We start from the raw sequence: 12,249 nt of genomic DNA on the forward strand, positions 1-12,249 counted from the left end.
AACAAAGACAGTTAGTTCTTACAGATTCAAAGGAGAAAAGCAATCCTAATGATATATGCAGAAAGCTAAATTGTAAGGCAGCTGCTAACACAGACCTGTGAAAGCACCAGGTCAGTGCTGAGTCATGATTCTGTACAAATTCATTTTATATCTGCCTATAAAATTCAGTTCTTGTTGCTTCTTTAAAAAAGATTGTAACTGATTGTGGTAAAGGTTCAGAGAGGGACAATAAGATAAAAAGAATTACAGAGAAATGTGAAGAGACTAAACAGACTAAAATTTTATTTTCAAGAAGTGCATGTAAAGATGGATGTATGAGAGATCTAAAAATCTGTAATATGCACAGAAGATAAATAATAAAAGACTCTTATTTTCACACTCACTTTGGGAATTATCATGTTTGAAATAAATGAAAGGAAGCACATATTAATCACTACATAAATTTATTAAACTCACCACTTTAATATATAGTAGAGGTCAAATACATAAGTAAGCTCAAAAATTGATTAAATAAGTTTATGGAAATTAATTATTAACATGCTAGCTACACAATAAACCTCAATAACAAATTTTTGCTTCTAAATCACTTTGTCACTTTTGAAATTTTAATGTAAAACTTACTGTATGGAATGTTTCCAAGTTAACTTGGAAAATGAAATCAAAAGAGTTGATTTGCTTCAAAATGTAGAAAAAAACCCCATGAACCTTGGCAATTTGGCAGGCAAATACTATATCTGGTTGCCAAACTAAACAGAGTCAAGGTATGGACTTCAACTCTTGCCCATAGTAATACATTCTGTTTAATTGCTATTAGCTCAGTATCTACCCTAGGACAGACTAGGCCACAGTCTGTTCCCAAGAACAATGCAGATAAAGCAATCCTGAGTTTTGGAGATGGGAAGAGAAAGAAAGAAATGGATAGGTAGTATAGAAGAGGCAGGAAGATTATTTAGTCACATACACATCAGACACGATGAATTAGTTTCATAGCATAGAATGGCCCCAGTAAGAACACGGGCATAGGATCTCTTGAGCATAATATTAGAATTAAATCAAGTAAAAATAATTCAGGGAAATACTTGGTGAAAAAAGGGAAAATATTTTTATGTTTCTATACAACTTTTTGCAAAGAAGTATCTCTTTCATAAACATCAAGCTTATACTGATTAAATAAAACAAAAAATGTTTCATTATGAAACTATTAATAAAATAATAAGCAAAAATAGAAGATGACAAGTACACAAAATTATAAATATTTTTTTGTTATTGTTACACAATTTTGTTATACAAAATAAGTAAAGAAAATACCATAAACCAACCTGGATTACTGTGGCAGCTTCATGTTTCTGTCTCAAAGTTTCTATAAACTGATGATTTTCTGTTTTATTGCATTTATTTTTCCTCTGAGTCTGGTACTGCCTCCAGAAGGACTGGATCAAGGATGCTGCCATATGTAGTCTCATGGAGAAATAAATACCTTTATGACTCACATAGCCTCACCAATACAACTGGATTATCATATCTGCCAAACTTTAACCATGAAACATATAGCACTGTGCTTTGAGGCAAATGAAAAGCTGTGCCACTAAACAAGAAATTACAATCCAGAAATGACATATATGTTCAGAAACACTGGAGGATATTCACATGACATAACTTCTGAAATACAACCATCTAAGGACTAATCTCCACTGGGCCCTGTTCTGTGAAGAATCACTGCAGAGGAAGAGTCCTCAAAGGAGGGGTTAGGAGCAGAAGTGGTGTAACAATGACTGAATAAATTATTGGAGGGGTCTACTTATTTACACTGACCATATTAAAAAAAAATAAAAAGAAAACCCAACAAAAAAACCCCAAAGAAACAAACACCAAGCACTAAAGAGGGATAAATACTGAAAACTGCATGAAACAGGTATTTCCAATGGAGCTGACAGGAAAAACACAGAACGTGGAATTTCATCTTTTGCCTGCTTTTAGACTTCAATTTAAGACTACTGACCACTGGTTATATGTCTACATTTTCTAATTTGCTCATTTTTTAACAAGCACTAAGTACAGACTATTTAGATCTCTATTTAGATTCAGATTTCTAAATGGATGTTCAACTAATTCATACTCATGGAGAAAAAGTACATTGTCAGCTCTGGATTATGACTCTACTGTCTTGGAATCCTTTTCTCCACAAAATACTCATTTCAATTGGATAGTGGATTAAAGAAAAAACATCTAAATTTCCCCCAATCTTTATGTAATTTCTTTCCTTGTGCAGTGCATCTATTTAAACAGAGGAGTACTAGTCAGCAAAAAAAAAAACAAAAAAAAAAAATACACTTAAGAGGTCAAGACAAAGATAAAAAATTTTTTGCATTCTGTTTTGAAGAGAACTCTCCAAAACCACTTACAGAATTCATTTAAAACATTAACTAAAAACTAAATGAACAATTTCAAAATTTTTTTGAAGTATTCATCTTATGCAATAGACTACTGTATTCTTGCTTTCAGCTTGCTGAGAGGTGATCATGAATTGCATGGTCTTCCTTAGTCATAAATTTTATGACAATTATTAGTGCCTTAAGTACCTACTAAGCCCTGTTTTCTATTTACCATAAGCCTAAACAGCTCAAAGAAGCACACCTGCCATGCTTGCTTTTCATATTGTTCTCAGGAGATCTGCTTTTGAAACTGAATTCTTATGAAATTTTAACTCAATTCTTGACGATTTACTGCAAAAAAAATCAGCTTCTGTTTCCCGTCTGTAAATCCAGAACCATACAAATCAGCAGCAAACACATTCCAAAGTGGTAATATACCAGTCTGTTTCATGCAGGAGAAAATCTGGGGGCACAGAACAAGCTGAACTGGCCTCTCACCCCTGCCTCTACTTTTAAGAAGCAGGTTAAGGCATGTTGGAGGAGTACCAAAAGCAGGGCAGGCCATTAGCTCTTCAGTCATCACAACAGCAGGAGACTGGCCTAAATCAAGGAAGTAGGATGGTAGACTCAAGCAATTTTTCCACCTGCCTTCTAAACAGTACTGCCTATAAAGTCTACACAGATTAATCTTGAATGTCTAATGAATAATTTTGGTAAAAAGCCCTTACACTAGCTTCTAGTTAATCTCCTCCAAAGTTTCTGCAAAACATTTGGCATTTGCATTCCTAACTCTGTATGTGCCATTGAATTGGTGTCCTAACATTATTTGAAGTACATAAATATCTATATCCTAATATACCAACTGGGAGAATATCACAAAGGATTATTAATTGTTAATATGGAAGCCTAGTAGGCAACACCTTAATATAACTCTTTATTGTCTAATAAACTTAAAAATATTATCTTACAAATTCTGTGCCTCTGTTTTAAACAAGAAATCCTCACTTCTATTTTCTATCTATATAACTGATTTGAAAGCAACCTGACATCCGCCTTACCTTTCTGTACCATTCCCAAAGTGCTGGAGATTTCTTCCCGTATCACTTGCTACTATCACTGCCTGTTGCAAAGTGAGTTGGCTTGACATATTATTGTTGCCTTTGCTCTCCCCACTGTAATTAATACAAGATTCTGTGCTCTTCTGCTTCACTCTCTGATCTCCTCTATTTTCCTTCTGGTGCACAGGTATGGAGGAGTTAATGAATGTGGCCTGAATATCGCCAGTAGTAATCCATCTTTTGGAAGGATCCAACAAGACCTGTTTATTTTCTGTCACACCCATGATAAAGAGGTTATTTTCCTGTAGGCAGCCAGTGGATGTTTGTTTTAAATGATTTTGAAGCGCTCCTGGTCCATCTCTGTCAGTAATGTTTAGTTCACCGTACTCATGTACATATCGATGTTTAATACTAAGTTTCATCAGCTGATTAAAATACCAGCATTGTCCCAGTGCAGAATCAATAGAAGAGGTAATTCTGAAAAAAAAAGAAAAAAAAGTTTTTATCTGTCTGACTGTTAGAATGCTTTAAAAATTTTTCCCCTATTATTTTCTAAAATAGCTTGTATTTTCAAGTATTCTTACATGTTTCCATATTCTTACAGCAAAGAGCAATTACTCTGACTGGAAATCCAGTTTCAGTAATTATAAATCTTGATAGCATTTGTCTTTTTTTTGGACATATTTAAAATATAATCACACATATTTCTGATTTTAGACTGTATTTTTTTATATAAAGTTTTCAGTCTTTTTAAAATAGGCATTAGGGCATGCATTTCACTATTAATTTTCTGTGTGGTAAGTGGCATGTGAAGCCCAAATTTTTAGAGGATTTGAGGCAATTTTGCCATAATAATCCAATTTTACCAGGGAACTATGAGAGCTCATATAAAAATAACAGTAATTTTAAAATTTAGATAAGAACTAAAGCAACAAAACTCAAACTTAGATTCAAAGCAACAAACCACAATGTCTAAAGAAAATTCAGGAAAACACAAACTTTTAAGTACGGAAGTTTTTATCAATATAAGGGAAAGTGCTAGACTGAAGCAACACTAATCTATGAAGTCTGGCTTTGTTCTTTGTGTTACTCTATCTAAACGATGAGGATAAGTAAGAGTAAATATGAACTAATTGCTACAGATTCAGATGGCTGTCTGTACTTTGGATGGTGTTTGTCCATTTTATTAGGTAGCAGGTATTTCTGGAATCATGAAAACATTTTCCTTTAATAATATAGATAGATGCAGAGATCTGTAATCTGGTGCTAATTTCAGAGGAGCACAAAGTCAATTCTAGGTCAGCAATCCAAGAGAAAAAGTAGAAATAAGATCAATTTTCTTGTTAGTCTGGAAAAATTAGGTCCTAAAATTATAGTTAGAATAACAGAATTTTCCTTCCTGTTCATCATTCTCTAAAGGTGAAGTTTTTATAAGGTTTTATTAGGGACTGTTTACCATTATAATTATATACTCTAGTAAAGTTCAACTAAGATTATTTTAGATTTTTAAGAACATAATCAAGCAAATCTTACAAGAGTTAAAAAATATACCAACTCTTCCTCTGCTAGTGCAACTTCAGTGCTATTGGACAAAATCTGAATGGCTAAATTGATCCACACAGTTTAAGCACAAAACTCACTGTGTAACAGCAGCACATTTGATTGTCCACTACACAACATTGCTCCTATGCCTGTTAAGTCCACACATATGACAAGTCCTAAAGATATTTAGACCAATCTATAGATTTGTTTAAGGATCTAAGATACTACATATCTAAGATACTACATAGCAAGAATATCAATTTCTTTAACAAAAAATACTTAAAGCATTAGTAAAACACTTTAGTTAAATATATTGAATTAGTCCAAGTATTTAAAAAAGATAAGTTTGGTAAAAGATCATTACCAAATTTCTACAAAACATAATATGAGAAGACAAAAAAAAAGAAAAATATGGGAAAAAAATCTATTCCTACCTGGTTTTTTCCTTTTCTTTGCTTTATTTTGTTGGTTTATTTGCTTACAAAAATAAAAATATTGCAGAAAACCCCAGAATGCTTTATACATTGAGCAAAATAAACTTTTGCATGAAAAGCATAACCTGAGTATCCTTGTTCATGGTCAAAAAAACCCAGAAAGAAACAAAAACAAACCACCATAACAGTGAATCCTCCCCTTTGACAGATGTAGAGGTATCTCAAGCAGCTGTTTCATCCTTCCAGTGGCTATGAATGCTCAAGCAGAAATGAAAGGGGAGACTGAGGAAATGAAAATTCAGGCAGGGAGTAATTTTGTGGTGACCAGGGATCGTGTGTTAGTTTTTTCACAGAGGCTGCTTTTTGGGCAGTTTTTCCAAGCAGTGTCTGCAAAATACCATCTTGTCACTGTGGGCATGCACCCTCTCCCATACATTTCCCAGCAATCCACAACTATACTTCAATTTTGCAGGATTTTTAGGTTGCCCTCAGTATCAGTGGTTTTGCGATTTAGGCAGTCAGATTTGCTTAAGTTTAAAGAAACTACAAAGGAAGTTGAAGTGATATGTCAGAGACTTATGTGCAGTGAAGTGGCCTGGTAAGTTTGTTTGAGGTTCTCCTGCGAATGTAAAGCTCCAGTGCACAGACAACAACTGCTACATCAGGGCCTGAGTACGAGGTCTCAGCTTGGTGGTTTCCTTAAGTGAACAGGGATATCAGGCATCCTATCAATGCACTGCTACTTAGTGTCTCAATAGCACAGCATTCTTGATACAAGAGACATGCTGCTGAAGATTGCTTATTCAAATCACAGAAAGGAAGCTGCTGTAATGGAAAATATGCAGGATTGGTTTACCTCTTTAATGATAAAAAACCCATACAAAGAAAGAGTGAAGACTAAGTAAGAAATATGACATTATTAAGATCTTTGATACCACAATATTTCCTTTTCAATTAATGTAAATTCACTGTTTGCCTTTCAGACCTTTTCCAGCATTATCGGTCAAGGGGTCTGGTCACACTACACCTGGAATTGCTTCTTGGTTAAGATATGACCAAGGTTTTAAGCATAAATTAGCATCTAGACAAAACAAGAAATGGAACTATCCTATGGAAACACCAGTATCCACAGTGTCTGTCTGCTTAGTATGTAGTGAAATGCAGATTAATATGGTGGCCTTGCTACAAAAGAAGTTTTATGGCTTCCAGCTTTGACCAGCATATTCCTTCACGTTCAGTTGCTGCCTGGCTACCCATGGCTTTATTTTGATCATAACAAGTGAAACTGATTTATGCCATATGCAAATTTTAGCATAACCACAAAGCATAACCACTGCTCCTGCAGTGCGAGAAAGGGATAATAAGCCAGAAGAGCAAGGGATGAGTCTTGTGTTACTGTACAAATGTGCTAGACTAGTGGCTCTGATATAAAAGACCAAGATATTATTTTCACAAAAAGATATTAAGAGCAAAAAGCTACCTGTAGCTTTTTTTTTTTTTTTTTACCAGATACCTCTCTATTTGTGCTAGCATCTTCCAGGCACCTTGAGGAAAGTTAAAAGCATTAGAATCAGATTTTAATCTAAAAAAATTAAGTCAGGAAATTTAAGTCAAGCATTTATTAATGACTGTTACAACTTCAGTCCTCACATCAATCCAGAAAGAGTATCCATCGCTGTCCTGGTTAATTTAGACCAAACCCTGCTCAATTCCCATGCAGTGTTCGGCAAGGGAGGAGTAGAGGTGGGGAGGAGTAAACCCCACTGGCAGCAGCTAGGAAGTGTAAGGATCCATGCACAGGCTGACTCAACAGATATGGAAAAGGACAAATTATTCATGCTTAAAGGCTTTCCAATGGAGTTTATATCAGCAAAAATGTTGCTACTTAAGAAATTTAAAGTGGTAGCAGAGGCTTGCTTGTAGAGCTGACACATTTTGTATAGATTTTTATACTGCAATCACACCTGCAATGGCTGCCTGGTTATTCAAAGAGCATAATTTTGTCAGAATGAGACAGTAAATCTGGAAAAGTCAGTAGAACAAATCTCTCAGAGGCAAAAGAGACAGGCTTGGAAGAAACAAGACAGTTCTGATCGGGAATGGCAGTTTTCTCCTGGCCCTTGCAGCTAAATCATAATCAATATTCTACTCCTTCCTATCCTAGTTTGTGTGCTAGGTAAAACCTTGCTTAATATCATGTTTTTCCCTTTGTGGCTCTACTGTGATTTTCATAATTATAATACACAGAATGTTCAAATAGTACACCTCAATTTATGTGAGCTTTTGTTTGCAATAGTGTAGGGTATAATCTAATGTCTTCAGGGAAACTTCTGTTGAACATCACTACTGATGTTCAACTGCAGCTTACAAAAGTCCCTTCCAAACACATGAAACAGGTCACTTTAGACATATTTTCTCCTCACAACACCATTTATGAAATTCCTGTCATTTTCACTGTAATATACATACAGCACTTCTAAAATTCAAGTTCCACTAGCCAGAAAACTGCACATCTGATGACTGAATAAAAATTGCTGCAGCCTTAAGTGTCATATTATTTTTTTACATGATAACTCATTCCAAGTAATCTAAAGATTATGTGACAGAAAACATTTACTAGAATAGAGAAATTCAATTTTAAAATAACTTTTATTCTTAAGCATGGCAACAACAAAGAAGTTTTGGGAAGAAACAGCACAAAGAATTTAACTGGGCAGCAGTGGTGCAGGAAACAGATTAGGGAAGGAAGCAGTGATTACTTTTGGCAGCTTACATACTTGAGGTCGCACCTACAGGGGCTCATAACTTAGCAAGATGTGAAACAGAGAGACATTTGCTCTATTGTTGGCCTGTTCTTTAGCAATGTCACATTAATTCAAAGTATTGCAATATGTACATATAATAGCTATGCTGCTAAGGTTTATATACAAACAAGTTGTTTAGAGTTCCTTTTATGAACTGCAGTTTGCAACAGTTTTCAAGTCATCCATAAATTTTACTTCAGTCAAAATAAAAGATAGATGGCTTTAACACAGAAGAAATTAATTTTAAGACTAAATTTGATACAACTTGCTTCAATCATGTCAAAGTTACCAAATTAAAAGATCATGAATGAATTCTCAAAATCTTAAAAAATACACAACCCTCCCTCCTCCACACTCCCTGCCCTCCCTTCACCCAAACCCACAAATTCAAGAAAGATGTTTACATAATCACCTCTTTCCACCTTGTTCTTCTCAAACATCTGCAGGCTCTTTCAAACATTTCCCTTTCAAAATTTACATAGAATCATAGGAAAATTCTCAATTGAAGGGACCTCAGGAGGTCTCTAGTCCAACCTTCTGCTTCAAAGCTGGGTTAGCTCTCAAATCAGACCAGCCTGCTCAGGGTTTTATCCAGTCAGGTCTTGAAAAACTCCAAGAACAGGACCGCACAACCACTCTGGGCAGCCTATTGCAATTTATCACTGTCCCACCCTGAAAAGGTTTTTCTTAATGTCCAGTTGTACTATCTCTGGCTGGAATGAATAAATTCTCATTACAGAGAATATAATGCTGTGGTTTAGATTTGTGACCGCAACTGTACTGATAAAACACTAATGTTTTGCTGAACGGTGCTTTGACAAAGTCAAAGCCTTCTCTCTTCCACTCAGCAAGGAGTGGGCAGAAGGCCTCCTCTCTTTACCTCCTTCCTTGGTAAAGAACTTTGCACTTGTCCTTGTTGAATTTACAAGGTTCCTGTTGACCTGCCCTCCCATCTTGCCTATGTCTGACTGGTAGTCGTCCCCTCAGGCACGTGAACAATTGCCTTTGAACACTTGTGGTCTGCAAGCACAGTAAGTGTGCACTCCACCATCTCCCGCTCCCAGTCTTTGCTAAAAGATGTTAGAAGTACAAGTCAGCTTTCAGAAAATAGCATGAGCCAGTAACTATTCATAATTAATGGATGGTCTGAGACTGACTACCCAACAAGTTTCTTATTTATCTTTCTTATGTCCATTCATGTAGAATACAAAAACCCATTAAATTTTAGGAATATCATCTTTCCCTCCCATTTTTTACCATCCTGCAGAAATGTATATGAAAGCTAGGTCCTTAGATTCTACTAGAGTTTGCTCACAAGTCATATACTAATTATAAACTGGCATTTTTTCTGGAAAAGGATAATGATGAAATGTCTAAATATCAGACATGGAAAAATCTTCTCAACCACAGAAGAGGAGAGCTTTATTTTCTTTTATGAAAAAGGAAGGAAAGAACACCATTTCACAATGGTAAATAGATTAGGAAATATCAGCTTCCCACCTGCAAATCAGAAGCCAAAAATCACAGAAGTGGAGAAGACATATCTTGACAGTTTAATGGAGAAACATATGACTTTTAGGAGTCACTTACACATTACATCTCTCATGGAGAACTGCACTATATAATTTCACCCAACTAATTCCTATCTAATCATTAATACAAACCTCTTTTCAAGGTAATCCGGTTCTGAGCTATGAAGATTTTATTGCATCTTAGTAAAAGCTGTAATAATACAGCAATGGAATAAACTGTTAGCTAGTAACAAGATACCATGGATATACAGGCTTACGTGCAAACACAAAATAGCCAGATTCTGAAAAAAAGGGCATACTTTTCCTGAACCAACAAAGTATACAAGGCAAAGTTCAGACTAAAACACTGTAAAACACCATGTTTCACTGGCTCTGGGATAATGTTCAGCACCTGGCAGAATCAAGAAAACTACTTTTCCAAAAATTAAAATGTGAGTTGGATATTCAAAGGACTACAAGGATATTGTGAACCTGCTAGGAAATGAAAAGCATCTACAAAAGGAAAAACCATTCAATATTACCACGTGCAGAAATGAGAAGTTTGAGATATTTAGATATTACAAAACAATTAAAGCATAGCATTTTTAAGTGATAAATTACCACTTGCATGGTCTAAGCTGAAGTTACTGAACAACTAACCATGGTAATAGTGATATAGGTAGCAAGTATGACAAAATTAAAGACCTGTAAACAGACCCATCTGATTCACTACCTTAAGAGAAAAGAGGTCAAATCCTTTGCAATTATTTAGAATGTGAATAACATACACATGGAAAAAAATGGAGAAAGAAAAATAGAGTATATTGTACCAACAGCCATATTAGATTGATTAAGTTAAAGTTGGAAATCATGATAATATGATTATACAACTTTCAGGATTTAAGCTATTATTCCTGCATAACACTGTACTGTAGTTGAGTGTATGAATTCATTCAGTTACTACTAACTGCAGGTTTTGAATCACCTGTTTTCTCAAACTTTAAGAAACAAAACTCAAGGCCCTCATAACTTAGTATCTGTCTAAAACAGATTTTCCTTTGAAGTCCATGATTCTAATCTCTTTCTTATCCTAATAAATTTCTAAGCAAAAAAATGTAAGTAAAATTCCTAAGTCAACAAGAACTTGAGTAACAATACATGAAAAAATATTTCTGAATGCAATTTATATTAACATAAATACATACTCCAATTGAGCAGCCTTTTTTTTCAGTTGAATATTTTCTTCAATTTGAGCTTGACAAAGTTCCAGAAAAGTTCCTAATTCAGATGCTTTGATTTTTTCAGTCTGATGGGTTAAGATTTCACCATCAAGCAACTGTAAACTAGGAAGGACCTCCAACAAGGAAGACCTTAGGAAAAGAAAAATCACAATTAGTTCTTTGAAAAAATACTTATGCTAAACCACCCATTTTTTTGATACAATATAACAATACAGATCATGAAGACAGTTCTCTAAATATTTGTATGTATTTGTCCTTATTTCATATGTTAACATATTTAGTAAGAATTTATACTTAACAATAAAATAAAGAATAAAACACAGGACATAGCAAGACTTCTTAATACTATGTTGGTATAAAGAGCACTGCTGAAATACTGGCACCAAGAAAGCCAATGGCAGCAGACTCAGACCACTAGAGCTAGAATTTTTACCTATACAAACCTTAATGGGAAAATTTGACACACTTGTGCATAGGCACCTGTAATGCATTTGATTAGTAGGCAACATAGCAAACTAAGTCACAGCATTAAGATACAGTACTGATTTTGTTGACACATCAAAAAATTTAAACTTTAAAACTGCACAAAATACTAAACTTTGCCAAGTCTACTCCCTTTACCATTTGCATATACCAGATATACTGACATGCTATTCCATATGCCTGACAGGAAAAAATATCTACTTTTGAAATACTGAATTCAGATCAGCGAAAGGACTGAGAGCAAAGATGACATTTCCTTGCTATAGAAAGGACAGCTGTGGCCACTGATGTAAGAAAAAAAATGTACAAGAAACTTTCAAAAAAAAAAAAAAAATTCAAATGTATCATCAATGCGGTCTGGTTTATGTTATTAAGAGATGTAAGCTGGTACTGCAATCTTGTTTCACGTATTTCTTGTACCAGACCAAATTTGTTGAAAGTTTGAAGACTGCAAAATTATTTAAAGCAATACATCAACACTCGATATTTTCATTAACTCAGTTTTAAGTAACACAAACTCTTGAAAGAATACTAACTGTAGGCTGTAAATCCCCCTATTATTAACAAAGATAGTATTGTTTTCCAAATTTTGGAACTCCCTGACTATTCCCTAGTAGTAAAGGACTACTACTCAGCTCAGACAACATACACTAAGGTTAAAATCAAAGAAGGTTTCTATGACTGTGCTATAATATTACAAATAAAAGAACAGAACATCAGTTTTTGCAAATAGAAAACTCCTTCTCTACTGCCCATTAATGAAGGCTAAGACCATCTGAAGTACACTTGGAATAAAGCTATGGG

The 12,249-nt window shown here is 34.6% G+C and overlaps 1 protein-coding gene across 1 annotated transcript in view; it reads right to left on the bottom strand.

The window, feature by feature from the left end:
* The window catches only part of LRRIQ1 (leucine rich repeats and IQ motif containing 1), a gene marked incomplete at both ends in the record, with an annotated part of 103,694 nt that overhangs the window by 68,219 nt on the left and 23,226 nt on the right, over positions 1-12,249 (bottom strand). Inside the window, 3 exons of the mRNA XM_082280291.1 lie at positions 1,320-1,458; positions 3,431-3,907; positions 10,927-11,091. Of these exons, the coding sequence (XP_082136417.1) occupies positions 1,320-1,458; positions 3,431-3,907; positions 10,927-11,091 (781 nt within the window). The remainder of the gene's footprint in view (positions 1-1,319; positions 1,459-3,430; positions 3,908-10,926; positions 11,092-12,249) is intronic.

Source organism: Coloeus monedula (genome assembly GCF_965178545.1).
Source record: "Coloeus monedula genome assembly, chromosome: 4".
Taxonomy (NCBI): Eukaryota; Metazoa; Chordata; class Aves; order Passeriformes; family Corvidae; genus Coloeus; species Coloeus monedula.